A 25,929-nucleotide genomic window follows, 5' to 3' on the forward strand; every position below is an offset into this window, starting at 1 on the left:
TTCTGATTGATAGTATTCATCTGGCAACCCAATTCAGTTGCAAACATTTCATCCCACTCTCCCCAGAATTCCATCACACATCGAGGTGACCAAGATCGCAGGTAGGTGGAGCTATGCAAATGAGGAGGTGGCACTAAAACATAAGAATAAGTTTGATTCTGTAACTGGGGCTACCCCCTCTCCAAATAAATCCCTGAGAACACTTTTTTTACTCCCACTAGGATTGCCAGGGTCCTCCTGGGCTACTGGCAGGGGGGGTAAGCTGCCCTGAAGATTTGGGGTTGGAGCCTGAGGAGGACAGAGACCTCAGTGAGATACAATGCCACAGAATCCACCCTCCAAAGCATTCATAGTCTCAGGGAGAACAATGATCTCTGCATTCTGGAGATGAGCTATAATTCTGGGGGATTCCCAGATGGCATCCTTAACTCTACTCAATTTACACTGCCTGGGCACTGGTTGCAATTTACACTGCCTGGGCAGTACCCCTCCCCTCTTTTTTTTAAAAAAAGTACTGTGGAAGTCTCAGAAGGGGAGGGGGATCTGTGTCTCTGGACCCACAGAGGATAACCTGCTTCTGAATACTGCCATGTTCTAAAATGCAGGACAATAGCAACAGCAATCACATGATCCCTGTGCATTTTTACCACTACAATCAAGTCTCCATCTGCTGAGTTCTAAGCATCTGGACTGCTCCCCTTCCCCACACACATGCACACAGTTGACTTATTCCCACCTCCTTTACTGCCTCAGCCCATTGTCTCTTTGTCAATCTTAAGGTCCTCTTCCAATCTCTCTGACTTGGCTGCTTCAAACCAGCCGCTCCATTTGCACAGAAACCTCAAGTCATAGGACAATTCTCTTAGCAATGCAGTTTTTTAAAAAATGATCTGAGCTCATCCTGCCCTTGGGGAACAACTCTTGGGTGTGGGGGGTGAGGCATGACTTCATTCTCGGCAGCTGCATTTAGAAACATAGCTGGTTCTCTTTTTATGTTATTGTTTAAGTTCTTCAGCAATAATAGATCCCACAACTCCCCAGAAGAATGAGCAAGACCTTGCTGCAGTTTCCCCAGAGTGCTCACACGGGGGCTGATTGACAGTATGAAAGCACAAAGGGCAGGGACTCTGTACCAGCCCCTCTTCCTTATGGCAGTTTTGAGGGAACTGCTGCCAACACCAGAGATCCTTCCATCTTTGCAGTGATTTGCTTCCAGGAGGAGGAACTTACTGGCTTCCCAGTTGAGCCGCTGGGCCCTGGTGGTCCCGAACTCCCCTAGAGAGATCAGAAGGCAGGAAACATATGAGTGTCTCAGCAGAGAATGCTGGGAACCAGAAACAACATCAGCTAGAGTTTGGGGATGGGACTCCAAAAATTACCTGAAATGATTGGTTTTGCCTTACCTTTTCTCCTTTTGGGCCTGGGGGGCCACCTGGATCACCCTATAATGGAAGCAGAACTGTTTAGTTTGTTCAGAAATGCATGGTGCCATCCTAAGGAAAGTTATGCCCTTCCAAGTCTGTTAAAAGTCTATTGGCTTAGAAGGGCGTATCTCTGCTTAGGATGGCCCTAAGATCATTATCTTCCCAAACAGGAGTCTGGATGGGATCTGCTTCTGCCATACCTATAAAATTCTACCTTTATTCTATGAAACATACATTGGTTGGGGAAGGTGAAAGAAAAAAAGGCGTTCAGCTTCTTTTGCTCTGAATACCTACTGGCTGTAATGCTCCACATTTAATGTGAACTGCAAACAAATCTAGATTTGGAATTGTGGGAAACCATGCAGTACCTAATTCTGTTAGCAAGATGTCTCCCCTCCCCTGGATGATGACCAGGCAACCTTCAGCCTTCTGTTTCCCTCTGCAAAGGAATTCCATGACTATCTGATTCAGACTGTTCATGGGGAAACTTGCCAAAGCTACTGACTGTCTAGATCTTTTGACAAGCTGAACTTTACTATCTCTCTTCTGAGAGTATGGTATCGTTTCCTCCTTCATCCTCTCTTTTGCTTAGCACTTCTTGATTAACTCCAGAGAGGGGTCACCATGTGGGTCTGTTGCATCAGAAGTAACCAGGGGTCAAGTGGCACTTTGAAAGTGAACAAGGGCCCACTACGAGCCTCTGACACAGTTGGGGCTTTAGTCCACAAAAGCTTAGAAACACTCAACAAAAGACAGATTTATTCAGGAAATCCAAATGTAATTTTCCTCCCCAAGGCCACTCTTCTCACTCGTGGGAACCATACATGACCATATGCAACACCCTCCAATACACAAACTTCAGCTCCCAGCACTGTTTTGGCACTTCTAGACACTTGCATCTTAAAGGTAGTTATGGAGAGCCTTCTGTTGGCAGGCAACTGCAAAGTACTGCACTCTCTTGGACCAACAGTATCCTCTCAAGGGTCTGCCACCCCCAAAGCCTGCCAGGAAGTTTACCTGGAATGGAAAGATTGGGGGGAGCAGCTGCTTTCAGCCCCCTCATCACCTGGATAGTACACTAGGAGGCTGTAGTACAGCAGACAGAAACCATGGTGGTCTTTGACACCTTGAGCAGAAAAAAATGACACTTCTGAGGAACAGGGTTGGGGGGAGCTGTCCTCTGGGGTAGGAAAAGAGGCAGGTTATGTATCCAGGTGTTCCCTGGGGCATAAAATTTCCCCTTCCTCAAGGTTCTTTAACTACACTTCTCATAAATCTGTCAAGCACCACCTATCTTTACACTACATTTCTTTTGGCCGCAAGCTACTGTATTGGCACAGAACCAAAATGGTAAAATTTCTTTTTTCTTTCTTTTTTTTCCATTGTACAAAATTGGGATTGAGCCAACAGTTAATTAGAAACCATAAGGTGTTCAAAAAGGAGGGAGTTGGAGTTATTTTCACACTCTACGCTCGATTATATTTAATTCATGTTGAGCATACTTTTTAAAAAATCCATATAAAGCACCTAATTATGCAAGTTAATTATTTGCATATGTATATTTGCATAATAACATGGGGGTCTAAGTAAGAGAACCTGCATTTTCAGCCTTTATTGCCTGGCCTCTGCCACACTTCTGGTTCTTTGAACTCTCTAGTTTCTAGCAAAGCTTAGTCCTGTCCTTTTATTTTAGGAAACTTTGCATGCATTGTGCGTCAGGTGCGTCTCAAAAATAAATAATAATCAGATATGGGCAAGTTCTGCTCAGCTGGATTAAAAAATGGTTCGGTTGTTAGGAGTTTAGCAAAGTTGACTTCCAGGGGAGGAAAATGTCGAGCTGAGCTGCTTCTCATAACAGGAGCAGGCTGGAACTTCTGTTCGGGGTAGTGGAAGGCAAATTAATGCCTACTGCCTACTTTTCTCAGTCAGAGATTAGTCCAAGATATGCACAGGAAACTTTGAGGAGATTTACCTTGGCTAAAAGGGAGTCCCGGGGGGGGGGGCTCCTTTGAGGGGTCTTCGGAAAGAGTTGTATTTTCATCATCTGCAGAAGTTTTCAGAGTCATTTATTTGACATAACCTCGACAGAATCCTAACCTTCTTGGACATTGTTAAACATCTAAAGCTACGCAAGACCGGTGGGAACTTGGATAATTGGAAGAGAAAGTACAGATTATATCTTTCACTCCAGGACTATTTACAGTTTAATGGAGTAAATTTAAAAAGTGGGAAATGAATATTTAGAAAGCTTGGAAGAAGAAGGGAGGAAGAGGTGAAATTTGGACTTTGTAAATATAAAGGACAGTGCTAAAAAGTGGAAAGGAATTTATTGCTTGGTCTACTTGTGGTTTTGAAAAAAGAGCACCATCGTCACAGACCTGCAGCATACTCAAGCAATACAGGAAGTATGTCAAGTATTGTGAGATCTCCTTACCAGTGTGAATGAGACTTCATGGCAAGTAAAGCAGGAAATAGCGGATGGAAAACCTACTCTAGGAATACAATACCATTGAGAAATTGCTGTGGCCATTGCTTGGAGGTCAAAATTAAAATAAGGTTTTTAAAGTGTTCGGGACATTAAAAATTGTTGGAATTAACTGAGAAGAGGACAAGAAGATAAGTACTATTGAACGTATTATTTGTGTGGACTTTAGAAGTTTTTAAAAGGGAAAAAAATTATAAGGAGCAGCAGAAAGTCGTGACCACCATTTTGAAACATTTAAAAACTTTAAAAATAAATATCTTGACTTTGGGAGCTTGGAGGATGGCAAAATTAGGCTTTTTATAAAAGGCAAGTCCTATTCTTTTGAATCTGATAGTTGAATTTGAAATTGGTGAGGTTCAAATTTTCGCTATTTTTTAAATAACACAAGCAACCCCGTACAAGGGCTACTTCATTAGAAAAAACGCAGGACCAATTAGAAGCAATGGAGGCCAGAATGATGAGAGGTATGAGAGAGATGATAAATGAGTTGAAAAAAAAATTATTAAAGAGATTAAAAAAGATATGGAGGATCTCAGAAAGGAAACAGAGGAAACATCTAAGAAAGTGCAGAAGGTAGAAGGCAGAATGAAAGTATATGATTCCACCTTGTTGAAAATGCAAGAAAAAGTGACAATCCATGACTACAAATTGATGGAGACTCAGATACGTCTGAGAGGAGTACCTGAAAAGGAAGATGGTGATCTAAAAGAATATATAATAAAAATAATTGCAGAATTTTTAGAGGAAGATCCTGAAGAAACTAAAAACATGTATGACTATATGTATAGAGTGAACTCACTTTATGCCAAGAAAATAATTTACCAAGAGATGTTGTTATAAGATTTATGACAAAGGAAATGGTGGGAAGTATCATGAATAAAAACTTTGAAAAGACGTTGATAGTGGGAGGCAGTAGAGTAAGAATCATGAAGGAGCTGCCGAAGCAAGTGATAAATGATAGAAGAACATATAAAAAATTGACAGAAAAATTAAGAGATAATGGAATAAGATTTAGATGGATAATACCTGAAGGTCTGAGCTTCGAACTTCAGGGGAAAAGAATCACGATTACAAATGCATAGGAAATGCGTAGATTTTATGAAGAAAATAAAGAATTTGCATCATGATGGATTACAAATTACTGTCTTGGAATGTAAATGGACTAAATTCACCACAAAAAAGAAGGGCAACATTTCATTGGATTAAGAAACAAAACTGTAATATAATTTGTTTACAAGAAGTGCATATTAAAAGGATTATAAATTTTTATGGAATAAACAATTGGGCCCAGAATTTTTTTCGTTGGCTGAACAGAAGAAAAGGGGAGTAATTTTTTATATTAAACAAGAATTGGAGCCAAAATTAGTGTTTAAAGATAAAGATGGGAGATTTGTAGCAGTAGAAACAATATTAAATGGAAAGAAAATGTTGTTATTGGGACTGTATGCACCTAATGGTGAAAAGGATGCTTTTTAAAAAGATATTATACAATAGCTTGATGAACTGACCTACGACCAAGTTTTGATAATGGGAGTTTTTAATAGAACAGTTAAGAATGCATTGGACAGATCTGGAGGGGGAAAAACAACAGTAAAGAAGGAAAACTGCCAAAGTCTTTTTTGGAATTGGTTAAACAAGAAAATTTGGAAGATATATGGAGGAAATTTAACCCTGAATTTCGGGACTATACTTTTTTTTCAGCAAGACACAAAACTTTTTCTAGAATTTTTTCTAGATTTTTTCTAGAACTTTTTCTAGAACCTAAAGATTTAGGTCTTATAACAAGGAAAATAGAGATTTTACCTAAAATTGGGGCTGACCATAACCCAATAATGTGGATTACAAAATTGTCCAAGAAGTTGAGAAGATGGAAATTGAATGAAGCTTTGCTACAGAATAAAGAAATAGTGGTATACCTAGAAAATGAAACTAAAGCTTTTTTCCAAATGAATGATAAAGAGGATATAGACTTTCAGACGGTCTGGGATGCTTATAAAGCAGTAATGAGAGGAATGTTGATTACTTTGAATAATAAGGACAAGAGAGTAAAAGAGAAACAATTGTTGAATATTCAAAATGAAATAAAGAAAAAAGAAGGGGAGCTGAGAAAAAGGCCAGGGAAAAAGAAAATTATAAGGGAAATTACAATATTACAAACTCAAATGAGACATTTGTTAAATAAAGAAGTGGAATGGAGTTTGAAAATATTGCAGCAGAAAATCTTTAAGGGAGCGAATAAACCGGGAAAGTATTTGGCTTGGCAACTGAAAAAGAAGAGGGAAAATAAAATTATTAATAAAATTGTGGTAGATGGAAGAGAAGTGGTTACCCAAGAGGAAATAAAAAGAGAAATTTTAAGTATTATGCCAAATTATTTAAAGGTGTTAAAATAAAGAATGAGAAGATTGATGAATATCTACAAAATATAAAAATAGAGCCCTTAACTGAAAATATGCGAAAAGTTTTGAATGATCCAATTGAAAAAATAGAAATTGAAGCTGCAATCAACGCAATGAAAAATGGAAAAGCACCTGGACCAGATGGATATACAGCTATATATTTTAAAACTTTTAAAGATGAGTTAATACCAAAGTTGCAGAAGTTGATGAATACGATAAGAATAAAAGGGAAAATACCAAATACATGGAAGGAAGCTGTTATTTCATTGATACCTATGGAAGATATGTCACAAATGTAAAAAATTATAGACCAATTTTGCTATTAAATAATGACTACAAAACATATACAAGAATCTTGGCAGAACGGCTTAAACAGTATTTGATAAATTTTATAAAAGAAGATCAAGCAGGGTTTCTTCCCAAAAGGCAAATAAGATGCAATATTAGAACTGCTGTAAATATTGTAGAATATTATGAAAGACATCCAGAAAAAGAAGTAGCATTATTCTTTGCAGATGCAGAGAAAGCATTTGACAATTTAAACTGGGACTTTATGTTTGCAGTAGTGGAAAAAATGGAGCTGGGAGAAAGCTTTATAAGAATGATACAGGCAATATATTCTGAACAAAGTGCAAGGTTATGTATGAATGCAGATCTTACAGAAGATATGAAGATTAGTAAAGGTACTAGACAAGGTTGTCCACTTTCACCATTGTTATTTATAATGACTCTTGAAATATTATTGATGCAGATCCAAGAAGAAAAAGACATAGAAGGATTAAGAATAAAAGGATTTACTTACAAATACAGAGCTTTTGCAGATGATATAATGTTTATAAATGAAAACCCCATACAAATTTCTCCTTTGCTGTTAGCTAAAATACAAGAAGAGTTGGCGGGATTTTGTATTAATAGAGAAAAATCAAAAATTCTGTGTAAAAATATGCAAATAAACAAGCAACAAGAAAGACAGGTTGCTTACCTGTAACTGTAGATCTTCGAGTGGTCATCTGTGCATTCACACTCATGGGATAGAGCGCCTGCGCTGATCCCCGAATCTGTACCTAAAAAGCCCGGGATTTTTTCACGCTCGGTGCCAACAGGCATGCTCAGGCATCCCAATGCGCATGCTCACCAGCGCCAGAGCAAGGATCCCGCCAGTTCCTTCCTGACCGCTGAAAGACCCTACTGGAAGGAGACCATCAGCAGTGGGGAAGGAGGGTGGGTAGTGTGAATGCACAGATGACCACTCGAAGATCTACAGTTATAGGTAAGCAACCTGTCTATCTTCTTCATGGTCTCTGTGCTTCACACTCATGGGAGATTAGCAAGCAAGACATACCTGGAGGCGGGAAGACGGTCAACCGGAAGAAACAGCTTGCAGCACCGCAGTTCCCAAACGAGTCCTCTGTTGAGCATGCATGTCCAGCACGTAGTGCTTCATAAAGGCATGCGGAGAAGACCAGGTGGCAGCCTTGCAAACATCTGTCAGGGACACGCCTTTCAGGAACGCCACCGACGTTGCCATCACCCTTGTAGAGTGGCCACGAATAGGCCCAGGTAACGGCTTCTTAGCCAACAAATAACACAATTTAATAGTCTCAGTGAGCCATTTTGAAAGCCTCTGAGATGAAATCCTGGAACCTAACTTAGGGGCAGCTTATGAAACAAAAAGCTGCTTGTCCTTGCGAAAACTCTTGGAACGACTTAAAGAAAGCAATAAAGCACACTTTACATCTAAAGCATGCAACCTACGTTCCTCATCCGAGAAAGGTGTAGGATGAAAAGTGCGCCACCAAACTTCTAGGTTGAGGTGGAACTGAGAAACCACCTTGGGCAGAAAAGAAATATCAGGAGCTAACAAAACTCCAGCTTCCTGAAAAACAAGATACGGGTAGTCACAATGCATCACCGTGAGCTCCCCCGCACGACATGCTGATGTGATGGCTACCAAAAATGCAGTCTTCCATGAGAGAAGCTGTAACGAACACGTGGCCATCAGCTCAAAGGGACGACGAGTCAGTCTGTCCAGAACCAAAGTCAAATCCCACAACTGTGGGAGTGATCTGGATGGGGGATGAAGCCTAAGCAGACCCTTCAAAAACCTCTTAGAATGAGGGTGTGCAAAAACAGAATGTCCCTCCACTGGTTCATGGATGTCAGGCTCTGTAACTTTTCTATAATAAAAGCCATATAATACTAACCAAATGGACTCTTCATACTAACCCCAAAAGCCTTTGTTGTGTTGTAGCTAGTATGCATATCAAAGAGAGACTGTTTGAAGTGTTAACCTTGTGCAGAGTGTGAAAGGAGTAAAAGAATGTGGCCGTTAATAGATACCATGTCCAGCCAACATCCTCCCTTAGGCAAAGTGATAAGGGAGAGCTCTTATGTGAAAGTTTGCACCTTCAGTTTCTTTTGTTATGAGAATCACTTTGTTTAGATAATACTTTGATGTAGAATTCCATAAGACCCAGGGACCCCTAGTCTCTGGCATTAGTTTCAACTTCTGTATCTTGCAATGAATTTCCAATAAAGTGTCCATTTTTATCAATGAACACAGCCTTGAGTCTCCATCGCCTGACATTTTGAAACTAATCTTTTGAAAAAGGTTTATCTGAACCGGCCACTTTGAAGTCGGATGGCTGAAAAAGTTCCAGAAAACGGAGAACCTACAGGGGAACCAAAAACTCCCCCGTGGCACGTCCTTGGGACTAGGCAAGCCATGGGGATCGACTCCCCTACCTACACCCAAACGCTATTCATCAGCCCACTGCAGTGGAAGCCAAGAACCTCCACGGCACTGATGGACGTGGCCCCGGGGCGACAGGAGACCCTCCTCACTCGGCCATCAGCCGGAGGATCCGGAGAGGAGGGAGAGGATGCACCCAGGAGCCCGCTCAACTCGGAGGAGGAGGAGAACGGGAGCGGTGATCCAAAAGGAGCGGATGAAGCCGCCCGGCTGGAGGAGAAAATCCTGGAAAAGGTGAAAGCCCAGATGCAAGGGCTGGCAAGGGACCTACGAAGCGAGATCCAAAGAAACACCCAGGCAGTCGGCCGGGAGATCGGGAGACAGATAGACCACCTGTAGACCCGGTGGGAACTAGAATGACAGCCGCCCCGAGGCGGGGGGCAGCCCATGCCACCAGTGAAACCAGGTGAAAGCGACAGCGGAGGAGCCCCAGTCCCGCCAGCACCCCCTCTGGGAGGCCCAGCACCCCGAGAACCAGGAAAGCCCCGTGAACTTGACCTCAAGTTCGACGGGAATCCAGAGGAAGTGGAATACTTCACGATCCAGGCGACCAGCTACATGCACTATTGGGGGAACTCCTTCCCTGATGAGCCCAGCAGAGTGGACTACCTGGGCTCGAAGCTCACGGGAGCCACCCGGAGATGGTACGTGAGCTTGTACGAATTGAGAGCACTGGAGTTCGGGAGCGTGCATGCCTTTTTGCAAGCTATGCTACAGCAATACAAAGATCCCCTCCGAGAGCCTCGGACCCTCAACGTGCTGAAAGACCTGAAGCAAGGAAACCACTCGGTGAGAGAATACACGGCGGAGTTCCAAACCCACTGAGCCTGGGTGAGAGGCTGGAACGAAATAATGAGAATCGAGGCCTACCAAAGTGGCCTCAGATCCGCACTACTGGATCGGGCCCTCCACCAAGCTCGACTGACCACACTAGTGGGGTGGGTCCAGCTAGCAGGCGAAGTGGAGACCAACATGGATCGAGAGACTATGTCTAACATTAGAAGAAGTGAAATCCATCCCCCAAGAGTACCGGGACTTACGTAGGGTGTTTAGTGAAAGAGAAGCGGACGAACTCTCCCCCTCACACACACACACAGGAGCACAGATTGTGCTATCGAACTCATACCAGGGCAAGAATTACCCAAGGCGAAACTGTACTCGATGGGCTGGGCAGAGAAAGCAGAGCTAAGGAAGTTCCTGGACAAAAAATTAAGCCAGGGGTTTATTAGACCTGTCACGGCGCCGCACGCGGCCCCGGTACTATTTAGGAAGAAGAAGGACGGGGGGCTTAGACTTTGCACAGATTTTTGTAGGATAAACGCCATATCCATGTCCAATGCCTACCCCATCCCACTGATCAAAGACTTACTAAGCACAGTGTCGGAAGGGTGCATCTTCACCAAATTAGACCTAAGAGACGCCTACTTCCGAGTCAGGATTAAAGAAGGAGACGAGTGGAAGACAGCATTCAACACCTCGATGGGACAATTTGAATACTTAGTAATGCCATTCGGACTGCAGGGGGCCCCCGGAGTGTTTATGAACTTTATCAATGAAGTGTTAAGAGAATACCTGTACAAAGGGGTGGTGGTGTACCTGGATGACACCATTATCTATTCTAAAGATCTACCCTCTCAACTTCTGTATCTTGCAATGAGTTTCCAATAAAGTGCCCATTTTTATCAATGAACACAGCCTTGAGTCTCCATCGCCTGACAATGGAACGCAGATATTGCTGCCAAATAAACCTTGATGGAGGAAGAAACTAGGCCAGCATCCACAAGGGATAACAAAAACTCAAAAATTACCGACAATCCCACCCTTTGGGGAGAAACTGAAGGATCAACTAGGAACTGAAGAAACTCCCACCACTTCCTATCATAGGAAGCACGGGTGGAAAGTTTCCTGCTATTCAGGAAGACGTACTGGACTCTGCTAGAGTACCCACAGGGTCGATAAGCCACGCTGTCAGCTTCAGGTGGGGCACGTTGTGATGGAGTACATGACCTCCCTGAGCTGACAGAAGGTCCGGTTCCGCCGGGAACTAGTAGAAGACACCCCTCACCAATTGGAGCAGGATTGGGAACCAGTTCTGGCGAGGCCACCAAGGAGTCACCAGGATGCAGCATGGTCTCTCTTTTGCAATTTTGTTGACCACCTTTGTCAACAACGGCACAGGCGGAAACAGATAAAGGAACTGACCTTCCCATGGAAACAGCAGACCGTCTCCCAATGACTCTGGATCCGCACCCCCTCTGGAACAAAACAGAAGACACTTCCTGTTCTCGGCTGTGGCAAAGACATCCACCTGAAAGACCTGAAATACCCCCAAGGCTGAAAGACAGGTTGGAGGAAGCGCCAATGCAGTTCCCACTCGTGCGGGGAAGCCGCGCCCCTGCTGAGGGAGTCTGCCTGCAAGTTGAGGACCCCAGGAAGATGTGCAACCTTCACAAAGATGTCGTAGTCCAGGCACTCCGACCACAGGTCCAGTGCCAATGCACAGAGCCATAGAGAGACTGTCCCTCCCTGCCTGTTGATGTAGCACAGGACAGTGGTATTGTCTGTTAGCAGAGCAACAATCTTCCCCGACACCAAGGGGCGGAAAGAGCAGAGAGCAAAATGAACTGCCAGCAGTTCTAAATAATTTATGTGGCAGTGAGTCAATTTCAGAGGCCAAGGGCCCCCAACACACAGACCATCCATGTGGGCCCCCCAACCCCACAAAGATGCATCTGTTGTGATAGTCACAGAAGGTGCAGGGAGATGAAATGGAGCTCCCTGACAAATGTTGTTCTTTGACTTCCACCATTGCAGAGTTTGAAGAGTCACAGGTGGAATGACAAGCCTCTTTCGAGGCGAATCTCTCAATGGTTGAAACTGACGAAGAAACCAGAGTTGTAGGCCTCTGATCCTTAGCTTCGCGAAGAGTAGCATGCTTGTCGTCACCGCCATCAGCCCCAGCATCCGCTGCAGCTGCTGTGCTGTGCCCCACTTTCGACTTTGCAGAAGTTGCACAAGGTTGATAATGTTCACTGCTCTTTGCTGAGGCAGGAACGCACGATGCAGGTTCGTATCCAGCAAAACCCCTATGAACTGAACTGTCCTTGATGGAGTAAGGTGTGATTTCTCCAAATTGATCTGCAGACCCAAGGTGTCGAGAAGACGAAGAGTGACAGCAATGTGGGATGACAGAGTCTCTTCTGACTCTGCCACAAGGAGCCAGTCGTCGATGTATGGAAAGACGACTATCCCTTGAAGCTGGAGATGGGCACCCACAACACTCATCATCTTCATGAACACCTGAGGTGCAGTGGACAGGCCGAATGGGAGGACTTTGAACTGGAAGTGTTGAGAACCTACTACAAACCAAAGGAAACGTCTGAATGCAGGATGGATACTGACGTGTGTCCCGCCCAGCCCGGGTGGGGACTGCGCGGAGGAGACCCCCCGGCGCCTGCCAGCCGTTCCAAGCCCCCGTCATCGCCCCAAGAGCCTTCCCCACCTCTCCAAGCCCCCGGGGCGGCCCCACCCCTCACCTCGACTGACGGGGCAACAGCAGCCGCCCGAGCAACACCTCCCAGACGGCGAGCCCGGCTTCGAGTCCACGAAGTCTGGCCAGGGCAAGACGCCGGGAAGCAAGAGGGAGAAGCTGAGCCCGGCGCCAGAGGGGGAGACCCGTTCATCTCGTCGCAGCGCGAGACGCCCCATCGCAGCACACAGCCGAGGGCTAGGACGCCCGAGGCACGCCCAGTCAGCCCAGCCCCGGCACGCCTCTCCTGGGCGTCGGGGGCTTTGAAGGGGGGAGGGGCCAGAGGGGGGCAGGACCCGGGAAAGGGAAAGGAGGGGTCGGGGAGCATAAAAGGAGGGAGGGAGGAGGTCGCTGAGGAAACTGGTTGATGCGCAAAGAGGCTGCCTCGCGAGAGAGAGGGACAGGAGCCACAGCACAGCCAAGAGGGGAACGGGGGCCTGCGGTGAAGTAACCCAGCGCCCACCCCTGTGTCTGAGACCTCCGGGGAACGCCCCAGAGTGCCCGGGAGGGGCAACGGCGACGCCGGGAGACCAGGAGGGGTACCGAAGACCCGACAACGTGGAAGTATGCATCCTTGCCATCCAGTCCCCTTGGTTGATGAGGAGCAGGATCGTTTGCAGAGTGGACATTCTGAACTTCTGGTACAGAATAAATTTGTTTAGATTCCAAAGATCCATGATTGGTCTTAAACCCCCATCCCGCTTGGGAACCAGGAAGTAATGAGAGTCGAAACCTCCCGTCCTGGTCTCCATCACAACCTTCTCTATGGCTTGTTTCTGTAGGAGGTTGTTCACCTCCGCCAGCAGAGGTGGTGAAGGGGGAGTGGTAATTACCACAGATTGGTTCGGAATCTGAACAAAATCTATTTTGTAGCCTTCCGCTATGATGGAAAGTGTCCACCTGTCGTTAGTGATGGACTCCCAAGCCGACAGGAAAGGGCGGAGGCGGATAGAGAGAGAAGAAGTGGGGACGATGATGCATGCTACGAGAAAGTCAAAGGCCCTACTTTTGAGGGCGCGTGCTCCTGGACTTGCCGGTGTTTTGAGCCGAAGCGAAACAATTTCTGTTGTTCCCTCTGTATGGGGACCTACTCTCAGGTTGATTCGAGCGAGGTCTCCATTGATGATCAGGGGAGAACTTCTGGTACTGTTTCTTTGACCAAGGCTTGTGCAACTGCTTCTGCTTTGCAGCTCTAGATGACCCCCACACTCCCAGGTTCCTGGACGTTTTTATACTCTTGTCCATTTCCTGGAGTGCACTATCAGTGGTGGAACTGAACAAACCTTCGCCCTCAAAGGGCAGATCTTCCACAAAGGCCCTGGTATCTTGCTGGAGAGCTGTGGATCGAAGACAAGAGTGACGGCAAAGGCAAACAGCAGAGGTGATGGTCTTTGCTGAGACATCGACCATATGCTTTGCTGCAGCCAATTGTTGTTTGGCTACAGCAAAACCCTCCTTCTGCAATTTCTTTGCAGCCGATCTTTTCTTATCACTCAGGGAAGACAGAAGGGGGGTAAGTTGTTCCCATACTGAGTATTGGTATCTAGCCTTGCATGCAGCATAGATACCTTTACTCCGAGGGCCCCAGCTGAGTAGAATTTTCTCCCCACATTATCTAGCTTCTTTCCCTCCTTATCTGGTGGAGAACAGTGTGTTTTTCGGGCCTTCAATGAGGAGGAAACGACCTCCAAATTAGGCTTCGGATGAGCGAAGAGAAACTCTGCTCTCGACTCTTGGACATGATACATATGGTCCAGCCTCCTTGATGACACCGGTGTCGATGCTGGCTTCTAAGGCTCCTTCACGGCTTGAAGAATGACCTTCGTTACTGGTAGGGCAACCGCTGTAGACGTGTCTCGTTGCATAATGTCGAAAATGGTGTCATCTACAACGGGTTGTGGTTGGGTCCCCGGCAGCGAAAGGGAGAGTGCCATTCTCTTCACCAGGTCCCCATATGACTTCAGATCCTCCGAAGGTGAGATAGGAAGATCCTCAGCCGTATGAGACACAGGCGAAGGCTCCAAAGCCTGATCTGGCTCATCGGTACCGCACTCAGAGTCCGATGATGAAGACTCTCTGCGCAGGGAGTGTTCCGAGAGCACCAGCATTGACTCCCTCACAGGCAACCGAATCAACCCCGACAATCGAGGTTGGACTTCTTCCACCACCACTCTGCGTCTGTCAGACGGGATGGAAATCGATGCCGATGGATGCCTTCTGGGCTGCTTAGAGAGTCGGGACATGTGAGACGCCTCGGACTGCTGGTCCCAGTCTGCATACTCCCGTGGAGGGTACCATTGGTATGGTGGATAGGGATAGGCATATGGAAGCCATTGACGCTGTTTCCATGGTAGAAGTGGTGGGAAGCGACGAGCTATCGCAGTCGGTTCTAGCTCCCTTCGACCTCTCGCCTGATACATCGGTGCCGAAGGCTCCATCGGCGCCGACATCTCCACCTCCGAGACCGAATCGCTCTCGCTGTGCCGCCTGGACCCTGAAGAGTGGGAGCGCTGAGTCAGGTTGATCTCATGCTCCAATGCCGATAGGCGTAGCTGTGAAGCACTGCCTCTCGACACCAAAGGGTTACGATGCAGAGACGCCAAGATCTTCTTCGGTGGAGCTGTCGATGCCGAAGCATCGTGCGAAGGAGTGCGGGATGGTCTCTTCTTCCGCTTCTCCTTTGATTTCGCCTTCTTCGGCGTGGATGATTGGGTCCCCGAATCATCCCAATGCCTCTTAGTCGGGGTGTCCACAGACCCTTCATAAGGCCGTTTAGTGGAACGCCCGCACTCGACCGGCATCTTGCTCGTGATCGGCGAAGCCTCAGCCGATATGACCGTCGGAGCCACGGCCTCTCCCATCGGTACTGACAGGGCCGATGCCATTTTCTGAGGACGAAGTGCTGACTTGACTAGCACTGCCGAAAGCCTCGCCGCTCGATTCTTCCAAGTTTGTTTCGAGAAACTCAGGCAGTGGGTGCAAGAATCCACACGGTGTCCCTCGCCCAGACAGAGAAGACAGAGGGAATGGCCGTCAGGTGAGGGGCAATCTTCTTCCCACAGGAGCAGCACCTCTTAAAAAAACCCCAGCATCTTTCCATAGACGCCCAGGAAAAAACCCACCCAGGAAAGTCTCTGAGAGGAAAAAATAGGGGGGGGGGGGAACTAAGCCCCGAAGGGCAGTCCAACAAACTCTTTTTTTTAAACAACACTAACTATCTAAACTACTAACTAACTAACTAACTACACTAAGAAAACAACAAACGGGCTATATACAATAGGCAGAAGCAATCCAAAAATTACTTTACCGACCGGGGACACGAAAGGAGAACCTCTCAGCGCAGCGGTCAGAAAGGAACTGGCGGGATCCTTGCTCTGGTGCTGGCGAGCATGCTAGAATACCATGAAATTAAAATGAATATTCTACCAAGAATAATGTCTTTGTTTCAAACTATTCCTATTGTGAAGGATAGTAAACAATTTGATAAATGGAGAAGAAAAATTTCAGAATTTGTGTGGGCTGGGAAGAAACCAAGAATTAAAATGAAAATTTTGACAGATGCAAAAGAGAGAGGTGGATTTCAATTACTGAATTTAAAATTATATCAGGAAGCAGTTTGTTTGGTGTGGATAAAAGAATGGATAACGCTGTTAAACAAAAAGCTCTTAGTGCTGGAAGGTCACGGAAATAAATTTGGCTGGCACACGTATTTGTATTATTTATATTTATTTATTTATTTATATTTTGACTTATATCCCGCCCTTCCCACCGAAGTGGCTCAGGGCGGCTCACAACACATAAACTTACATAAGTTTATCTTTAAAAAATTTACATAGTAAGGATTAAAACAATAAATTAATAAAACATAAGACATAAAAACCAGCGGTCTGTTAAATGCATTCTAATTCCATCCAGAAATTCTCAGTGTCAGTTAGTTGTTGTAGGCCAGCCGGAAGAGGACTGTTTTACAGGCCCTGCGGAACTGCCCTAGGTCCCGCAGGGCCCTCACCTCTTCCGGCAGCTGGTTCCACCAGTAAGGCACCGTTACCGAGAAGGCCCGATCCCTGGTGGATTTCAGACGGGCCTCCTTTGGCCCGGGGATTACTAGCAGATTTTGTGAGCCCGATCGTAGTACTCTCTGGGGAATGTGTGGGGAGAGACGGTCCCTAAGGTAGGCAGGTCCTAGGCCATATAGGGCTTTAAAGGTAATGACCAACACCTTGTACCGGACTCGGAATGTTATTGGCAGCCAGTGCAGATCCCGAAGCCCCGACCGAATGTGCTCCCATCTTGGGAGCCCTAGTAACAGCCGGGCAGCGGCATTCTGCACTAACTGCAGTTTCCGGGTTCTGCACAGGGGTAGCCCCATGTAGAGGGCATTACAGTAGTCCAACCTCGAGGTATTATGGAAAAAAGAAGATGGACGTTTTTTTCTCTCACCATTATATAAGAAATAATTTGCTAAATACGTGGATGAAATATAAGAAGTATGGAGATGAGTAGACCGTTATGGATAGTACCAGTTGAAGTAATAAAAATAACAGCCGAGATAGGTGAAGAAAATTGGTTGTCATATAGTCAATTACTAAAAATACAAAGTGGCAAAATAGAACTGAAAACTGCTGAAGAGTTAAATAATAAATATTATTGGTTTCAAATGCAACAATTAAAGAGCTTGGTGGAGAATGATATTAAAACTGAAGGAATAAGGAAAGAGCAAACAGAAATGGAAAAAAGTTCTGCTTGGAGACAATGATTAATTTCAAAAGTATACAAATTACTTTTACAATGGTCTACAGAAGATGAAGTAGTGAAATCTCAAATGATTAAATGGGCAATTAATGTAAATAAAGAAATACAGATGGAAACCTGGGAATATTTGTGGAAGAACTCTATGAAACTTTCAACATGTCAAAGTATTAAAGAAAACTGTTTTAAGATGATGTATAGATGGTATATGACTCCTAAAAATTGGCAAAGATGAATAACAAAATGCCAGACAGATGTTGGAAATGTAAAAAACATGAAGGTTCTTTCTACCATATGTGGTGGACTTGTGAAAGAGCTAAAATGTTTTGGCAGATGATTCAGCAAGAGATCTCTAAGATCTTGGTATATGAATTCAATAAAGTTGCAGAGACTTTTCTGTTGGGATTACAAATGGAAAAATTTCCAAAAGAAGGTAGAACTTTAATCTGGTACTTGCTCTCAGCTGTTAGGACATCGTATGCGCAGTTGTGGAAGCAAGAAAAAATACCAGAGAAATGGGATTGGATTGTTAGAGTTATGACATGGAGTGAAATGGATAAGTTAACAAGAACTTTAGGAGATTATGATTTAGAAGTATTTAAAATGGAGTGGAAGAAGTTCAGAAGATACGTAGAAAAAGAATGGAAAATAAAGGGATATTGGACAATTTTTGATAATGATTAACTAAAAGTGGGAGGAGGATATGAACTGGGGTTCTTATTAATTAGGGGTACCTTTTATAATGATGGTTTGAATAAAGTACACCGGCAGGGGTCAAGTAATGGGGGGAGGGGTAGGTAGAAAGTAATATATGGGATAGAGAAAAAGTAATTATTAATGTTATAAGAAATTGAATATATTGCCATATGTTACTAATAAAATTGTTTGAAAAGAGGAGTTTAGCAAAGTTATCCCTGGTTTGTAACAATGGCTCATGTGAGCAGATGGTAATCTGTGTGTATGGAATACCATATTGGCCTATGAGAGATTATATTTTGGTACTTCATCCATGACTGAAACTGCAGCAAACACAGATGTGGCCTTTTTGTGATTGATCACTGGCACCTGCCAAACATCCATTTGTCAGTTTCACAGTGATATGAGGATTTTATTGAGAGGAAGAAGTTAACATTAAAGAATATACACTGTGCGCAGTTAGTCCACTGAACACACATGCACAGAATATTTCCAACTCAGAAAAGAGCTTCTGGGAAAATGGGACAAGATACATAGGACTTTTCTGCATTTTTATTTAGTTCTGGCCCCATACTACTTTAGTTTATTCCGATTTCTGCATGCATTTTGTCATGCCTGCCCCTGCTGACTCGGAGCAGGTGCCTGCTTCAGACCCAGCCCCTGCTGGGCAGATGCCTTTACCAACATCGGACGTAAGTCCCGAAGGAGCAAGCCAGCAGCAGGGGCCACCTGGAACCGATCAGGCTACACCAAGCACTAGCTCATCCCCTCCTGAATCACCACCACCTGGAGACCGGCTACGCGAGAGGAGACGGCTGGAGTTCAGGAACAGGCGTAGAGAGGCACGCAGGCGTGCTAGGAGGGATCTGAGCCCAGAATACTAACAAGCTAATTAGGTTCGTATCAAAGCCGGGGATGAGTGGAAGACCGCCTTTGGCACCAGGTATGGCCAGTACGAACACCTGGTTATGCCCTTTGGGCTCACCAATGCCCCTGCCGTGTTCCAACGATTCATGAATGACGTGTTCCGCGACCTACTAGACCGGTTCCTGATCATTTACCTGGATGACATTTTAGTCTACTCCACTTCCGAGCAGGAGCACGTCCAACACGTCCGCCAGGTGCTACAGCGACTCCGAGCCCATCGCCTGTATGCCAAGCTGGAGAAATGCGCCTTCCACCTCCAGTCCGTCGAGTTCCTGGGGCACATCATTTCCCCCCAAGGAACCCAGATGGATCCGCGGAAAGTTGACGCCATCCTTCAGTGGCAGGCCCCGCAAAATCGGAAGGACGTCCAGCGCCTCCTGGGCTTCGCCAATTATTACAGGCCATTCATCGCAGGCTACGCCGACCTGACCAAGCCCTTGACCAGACTCCTCCGACCTAAGGAGCCCTTTCGGTGGACCCCAGAAGCCGACCAGGCTTTCCGCCACCTCAAGCATAGTTTTTCCTCAAGTCCCCTCCTGCGGTACCCTGACCCCTGCTTGCCCTTCATGGTAGAAGCAGACGCCTCCAATGTGGCCCTCGGAGCCGTGCTCTCCCAGCGGGACGATTCCAGCCAGCCGTGGCAACCCTGCGCCTACTACTCCCGGCAGCTCTCCGCCGCCGAACGCAACTACACCATATGGGAGAGGGAGCTCTTGGCTATCAAGGTGGCTTTTGAGGTGTGGCGTCACCACCTTGAGGGAGCCAGACATCCGGTCCAAGTCTTCACAGACCACCGCAACTTGGAACACTTGCAGACCACCCGCCGGCTGAACCAGCGGCAGATCCGGTGGTCCCTGTTCTTTTCACGGTTCAACTTTACCATTGCCTACGTCCCGCACTCTCAGAACCAAAAAGCCGACGCTCTGTCCCGTCGGCCGGACTATAGCACCTCTAGTGCTACCGAAGCCCCCAAGGCAAGCATCCTGCCACCTTCGGTCTTTGCTGCCACTCTGACCGCACCCGCCTTGGTGGCGGAGATACAGGCCAGTCAAGACACCGACTCTTGGGCTCAGAAACACCTGCAGGAACCGCAGCAAGACCCTGCCGGAGAACTATCCACCCGGGATGGGCTGCTCTACCATCGGGAGCAGTTGTACGTCCCTCCCGGGCCCCTCCGTTCCCGCATCCTCCGTCTTGCCCACGATGCACCCCCGGCTGGCCACTTCGGGCAACACAAGACAGCTCACCTACTAACCCGAGACTTCTGGTGGCCTCGCGTCCGAGCAGACGTTAGTCGGTACGTGGCTTCTTGTGAGGTCTGCCGCCGAGCCAAAAGCGTACCGGCCAAGCCCTCCGGTCTCCTACAGCCTCTGCCTACTCCCGCCGGCCCCTGGGACGTGGTGTCCATGGGCTTCATCGTAGACCTACCACGATCCCAGGGCCATACCTGCATTTTCGTTGTGGTGGACCTGTTCACCAAAATGGCCCACTTCATCCCCTGCGCCAAAGTACCGTCAGGGCCGGAAACTGCCCAGCTATACCTAAACCACGTCTTCCGCCTGCACGGGTTGCCCACGCAGGTCATCTCGGATCGGGGCCCGCAATTTACCTCCCGCTTTTGGCAAGCCTTCCAGCACGGTTTGGGGACGGAGCTTCACTTGTCTTCCGCCTACCATCCCCAGACCGACGGGCAGACAGAGCGGACCAACGCCACCCTGGAGCAGTACTTGCGCTGTTATACCAGCTATCAACAGGACAACTGGGCCTCTCTGCTACCCCTGGCAGAGTTCGCGTATAACAATGCAGTACACAGCTCCACGCAAACCACACCGTTTGTGGCCAACTACGGACTGCACCCCCGGTTCTTCCCTCCGCTCGGCCCACCCGCCAATGTCCCCGCGGCCGACAACCGGATCGAGGAACTCCACGCACTCCACGATCTCCTGCGCACCCAGCTCCAACGCGCCAAAGACGCCTACAAACTGGCCGCAGATCGGCATCGCCAGGGCGGAGCCCCCCTCAAGGTCGGGGATTCCGTCTGGCTCTCGACCCGGTACCTCCGGACTCCTGGCCGATCCGCCAAGCTGACCGCTCGCTTCATCGGCCCATTCCCCATCGAGGCGCAAATCAACCCAGTGGCGTTCTGCCTACACCTCCCCGCCCACCTTCGGATCCACCCAGTGTTCTACCGTTCCCTCCTCCAACCAGTGGCAACGCCGGACCCGAACAGGGACGAACCACCACCGCCTCCGCCACCGGTTGTGGTGGACGATGAGGAAGAGTTCGAGGTCCGTCAGATCCTAGACTCCCAGCTGCACCGAGGACAGCTCCAGTACCTGGTGGACTGGGAAGGCTACCCTCCCGAGGATCGTTCCTGGGAACCGGCTACCCACCTGCATACCCCTGACCTGCTCCGGCAATTCCACGAGGCCTACCCAGATAAGCCAGGCGGCTTGGATGAGGGGGGGCCTGAGGGGGGGGATAGTGTCATGCCTGCCCCTGCTGACTCGGAGCAGGTGCCTGCTTCAGACCCAGCCCCTGCTGGGCAGATGCCTTTACCAACATCGGACGTAAGTCCCGAAGGAGCAAGCCAGCAGCAGGGGCCACCTGGAACCGATCAGGCTACACCAAGCACTAGCTCATCCCCTCCTGAATCACCACCACCTGGAGACCGGCTACGCGAGAGGAGACGGCTGGAGTTCAGGAACAGGCGTAGAGAGGCACGCAGGCGTGCTAGGAGGGATCTGAGCCCAGAATACTAACAAGCTAATTAGCCAGCACAGTATATCTGGAATCCTGGCCTCAGTACAAACTGTGCTGGCAACAAATGATCACCCTCGGACGTGACCGCGCCCTGCACCCTCTTGCCTGCTGAGCAAACCTGTCTGTTCCCGACCCGGCTTGACTTTTGGACTGGACACTGGACCCTGCTTTGACTCTGCGACTTGGCTAAGTACTTTGGATATATTCGGCTTGCTTTCCCCGGTTATTGACCCTTTGCATTCCTGACACCGTGCTTTCTACTCCCTTCGGCTGGACTGATTTATGGTGAAGACCAATTAGGACTGTTAAGATAACGCTTGAGCTCCCTTTGCAAGCACTACAGACGGCAGCCCGCGTCCTGGCCGATTGCCAGGGCAACAGAAGCTGCCCGTCGCTGCCTGCAGGTCTGGGTCGTGACACATTTCTGTGCCTTTAGTTTTCACTCCCCCCTCCCCCGGCCAGTTCTTTTGAGACTACTTTTACCCTGATGTTTTTCTGGAAGCCAATTCTGAGTTGACTTTTTCCTCATGCATAATGTTTCTGTCAGTTTTCTTTGTCCTGCCCACTCCCACCCACCTCCTGCCCATTGACTGGTGATTGCACTGTGGTGGTCAAACCACTCCCTCTCTTTCTCCCCCACCTTGAAGATGGGTGATTTCCTTTTTTCCTTTTAAAATGGCACTAAGATATAGAGTTGCTAGGTCCAACTCAGAAAATATCTGGGGACTTTGGGGGTAGAGATGGGAGACTCCCATTCCCTAAAACAAATAAAAATACAGCAGCGCAGTTCCCCTGAATGCAGTCTTCATTTCCTTGTCCCCCAGCAACTAAACTTCCACTAAATGAAAGTGAACACATACACTCTCACAAAGCAGTCAAAATAAGCACAGTTAGCAAGCACACACTTTTATGATCTCATTGGGGCAATTTACTCATGTTGCTGAATATAACCATCTGCTGTATTTCTTCAGACTAATAGGAAAATGAAATAACAGCCTAGGGCAGGGGTGTCAAACATGCAGCCCGCTGGCCAGATCCAGACCTCAGAGGGCTTCAATCAGGCCCTCCAATAACTGCCTGTTGTCTGCTTCATTCTCCCTTGCCTGCTGCGTTCAGCCACCATTCTGTGGTTCTCCCCAGGGATCAGCCAGCCAGCAAAGCAGCCTTTCTTGTCTCCTTCCCTCTCCCCCTCCCTTTTCCCAAAGGGAGAAGGAGCTTCAGCCAATGAAAGGGCCTGGCTCTATAGCTCTGCTGGGTGATTAAGTTTGCCAGACTCAATTAATCACCCTGCAGAGCTACTGAGTCCAGCCTCTCTTCCTTCCCGTCTGAGGCTCCTCCCTCTCCTTGTGCCCTGGGGGAAGGAAGGAAAGAGCCAGAGCTTTCTTTACCCAGTCCTCACCATCGGGAGAAATACAAAGAGCACTTTTAAGACTAGTGACGTTTTATTAAAGGTATGAGCTTTTTGCCTTGCTACAGAGGAGAGAGAGGGAGGGAGATTTGTTGGTCTTGTTATGGGTGCATCTAGGTTCGCCTCATCTTTTTCATTGTATTCATGCCCTCTGTCAGACGTTGGAGGTTCAAAGTAAACGGACTTCCATTTGTTGCAAAAGTTAAGACGTTTATTTGATATCGCAAAGTTCTGGACAAGCAAGAATTGGAACTGATAGCATTTAGTGAAAGAGACACAGTTTTAAACACTCACATCAAAGGGTTTCTAAACAATACTACATTCTCACACTTCTGCATTACAAGTAACACTTTCCCTACTTCTTATCGCTTGTGGTTCTTCTTCTCACTGATGAGCCCTGCTGGCTCTCCTTGAGGCCTGCTATCTTCAAAGGGCTGTTGCTTTTGTTAGTACTATGCAGAGGAATTCACAGCGGGAGCTAGTAACATCTCTAGAGCCGTTTGATATGCAAGGCCTTGTCTCATGGTTAGTAGCTAGTGCTCAAAATGGGGTTAGTCATGTCAAGAGGCAGGTTACAGGTTATGTTCAGTATAGTATCACATTCAGCATAATGTCATAGTAATATTCTCCAATGTCTGACACCCTCCAGTCTTTCTCAATAGGAAAGTATGTGAACTATTTAGAAGAGAAATAACAACAAGCTAGCATTAGGCTGAGTGTGTGTGTGTTTACCCAGCAATTTCCACTGATTTTTCTTTCACATTTTCGTCTGATTGGGGATCTTGAATTTAGACTTCCCAGATACTGACCATTGTACATGGCTGTCTTTGTTCTTGCAGTGGCACATAGGAGTTGTATTATTTTTTTGGAGAAGACTATAGTTTTGCAGACAAGTACATAGCCCTCAGTCTGTGCCATGGTGCCTTCACATAATTTTGACCAGCACATGAAGCATTTTATGTACAAAAGCTCACAATGCCCAGCTACTTCATGTTTTCCTCTGGGTCTGAGGCTCAAAGCATTGACTATGAGATCTTGACTATGACTATGAGTAGGTTTGCAACTTATAGATGTGCACACTTGAGCAAGACTTGAACAGCATATTCAAGATTGGTACAGCACAGGCATTGTCTGCAGTTTTTGATGCAATAATTCATAGCAAGAGATGACATTTATCAGAGTGTAAAACAAAATATTGCAAGAGTGCTAATGTTTTAAGATAAAAAAAATTGTATTTGTCTGTGCTCCCTTTATACAGTTTACATGTCTGCTACCTGGCATTACATTTTATGACACATGTTGCCCGGCCCGAAAAGGTCTCATTTATGTCAAATCTGGCCCTCATAACAAATGAGTTCGACACCCCTGGGCTAGGGAGTGGTTTTCCTCCAAACAAAGAGGGACTGAGAGCCACATGGCTCTGTCTGCTTGCCCACTCCCCTGTAGCTTTCCTCTTGACAAGATTTAAATGCACACACACATTCAGAAACACAAACAGTTACAAGCCTCTTCTAAATCTGCCAAGGTTTGAAGAAACATGGTGGCTGTTGGGGTGGGGTTTTCCCCTGTCAGCCAGCTGGCTGGCAGCAAGGAGGAGCCTGAAAAACTGGGGCACTCCCGTCCATACCTGGGGACTGGCAAGCCTACTGAGATTTACTTAGATGTAAAAATCTTTCCTCCTTCATGCAGATATAAGGGAAAAGGCATATCTCTGAGAGGAAAGAGACTAGAGACTTACTTATTTAAAAAAGGAAAGCTAGGTATTCAGAGAACCTCCTAAGCCTATTGTTATGATGCTCCAGCATGCATTTTAAAAAGTGCCTTTAAAAAGGATGTTTGTGTGCTCTGACACCACCTATGACAACACTGATGACAGCACACTCCCTTGAAAATTCTCATTACTGAAGGTACATGCAGAAGAAAATAAACTGACTCCACAACTGCAAAAATGTGGAACAACTAAGCCCAAACTGATGCCAATGCTTGTGGATCAACTCTCAAGAAAATAAGGAGAACTTGACTGTGTGGGAAAGCCATGAAAAGCCATTAGGAGTAAGAAAAATGTATATACCAAACCACTAATTATAAATTTCAGCACCATAACTATTTAATAATAATAAACTACTTCAGTTAACCATAAGAAGGAACTGGGGGAGAGGGGTAATGGAATCCCACTGATCACTCAAAAGTGCCATTCAATCCCTTTTGGAGCCCCAGACTTCAGAAAGCAATGCTTCTTAGCTTATTCTCACAATCATATGGGCTAGGGACCTAGAGTGTGGGGTTTTTTAAAACAAAAAGTGCATACGGGGGGGTGGAGAGACTGAGATTCTCAGGCCACTAATTTTCCAGTTACAAAACCTACACAGTTCTGATTAAGTATTTGAGCACTCCATGGTCTCTGCCAAAAATATCCACCCCATCATGAGAGCTACTGGTTTGGTCCCCCTCAGTCCATACCTTCCCTCCTTTCGATTACAATGGATGGCAAAAAAATTCCACCACAATCTTTACACCATCAGGAAGCCATGGAAATCAAACCACAGTTAATTAAGATGCTTTCATTATAAAATGGAACTCCTTAGCAACAAAGCCCCAAGTTGTTGTCAAAACAAAGAAGCTGGACAGAGGCTGAGAGAGGCAATCCTCACCGATTTTCCTGGAAGACCAGCTCCAGGGATCCCTGGCACGCCTGGGGGTCCTGGCTCTCCAGCAAGCCCTTCAGGTCCAACAAGCCCGGGGTCACCCTAAAATACACATGTGGCTATTAGAAAGAAGTCCAGCAAAGTAAGAAGTC

The 25,929-nt window shown here is 46.7% G+C and overlaps 1 protein-coding gene across 1 annotated transcript in view; it reads right to left on the reverse strand.

The window, feature by feature from the left end:
• COL16A1 (collagen type XVI alpha 1 chain) overlaps nt 1–25,929 on the reverse strand; it is a 259,550-nt gene that overhangs the window by 106,567 nt on the left and 127,054 nt on the right. The window contains exons 18-20 of the mRNA XM_060258217.1: nt 25,784–25,879; nt 1,404–1,442; nt 1,231–1,275 (exon numbers count right to left, since the gene is read on the reverse strand). Of these exons, the coding sequence (XP_060114200.1) occupies nt 1,231–1,275; nt 1,404–1,442; nt 25,784–25,879 (180 nt within the window). The remainder of the gene's footprint in view (nt 1–1,230; nt 1,276–1,403; nt 1,443–25,783; nt 25,880–25,929) is intronic.

The sequence above is a fragment of the Heteronotia binoei genome, chromosome 17 (assembly GCF_032191835.1).
Source record: "Heteronotia binoei isolate CCM8104 ecotype False Entrance Well chromosome 17, APGP_CSIRO_Hbin_v1, whole genome shotgun sequence".
In the NCBI taxonomy this organism is placed as follows: domain Eukaryota; kingdom Metazoa; phylum Chordata; class Lepidosauria; order Squamata; family Gekkonidae; genus Heteronotia; species Heteronotia binoei.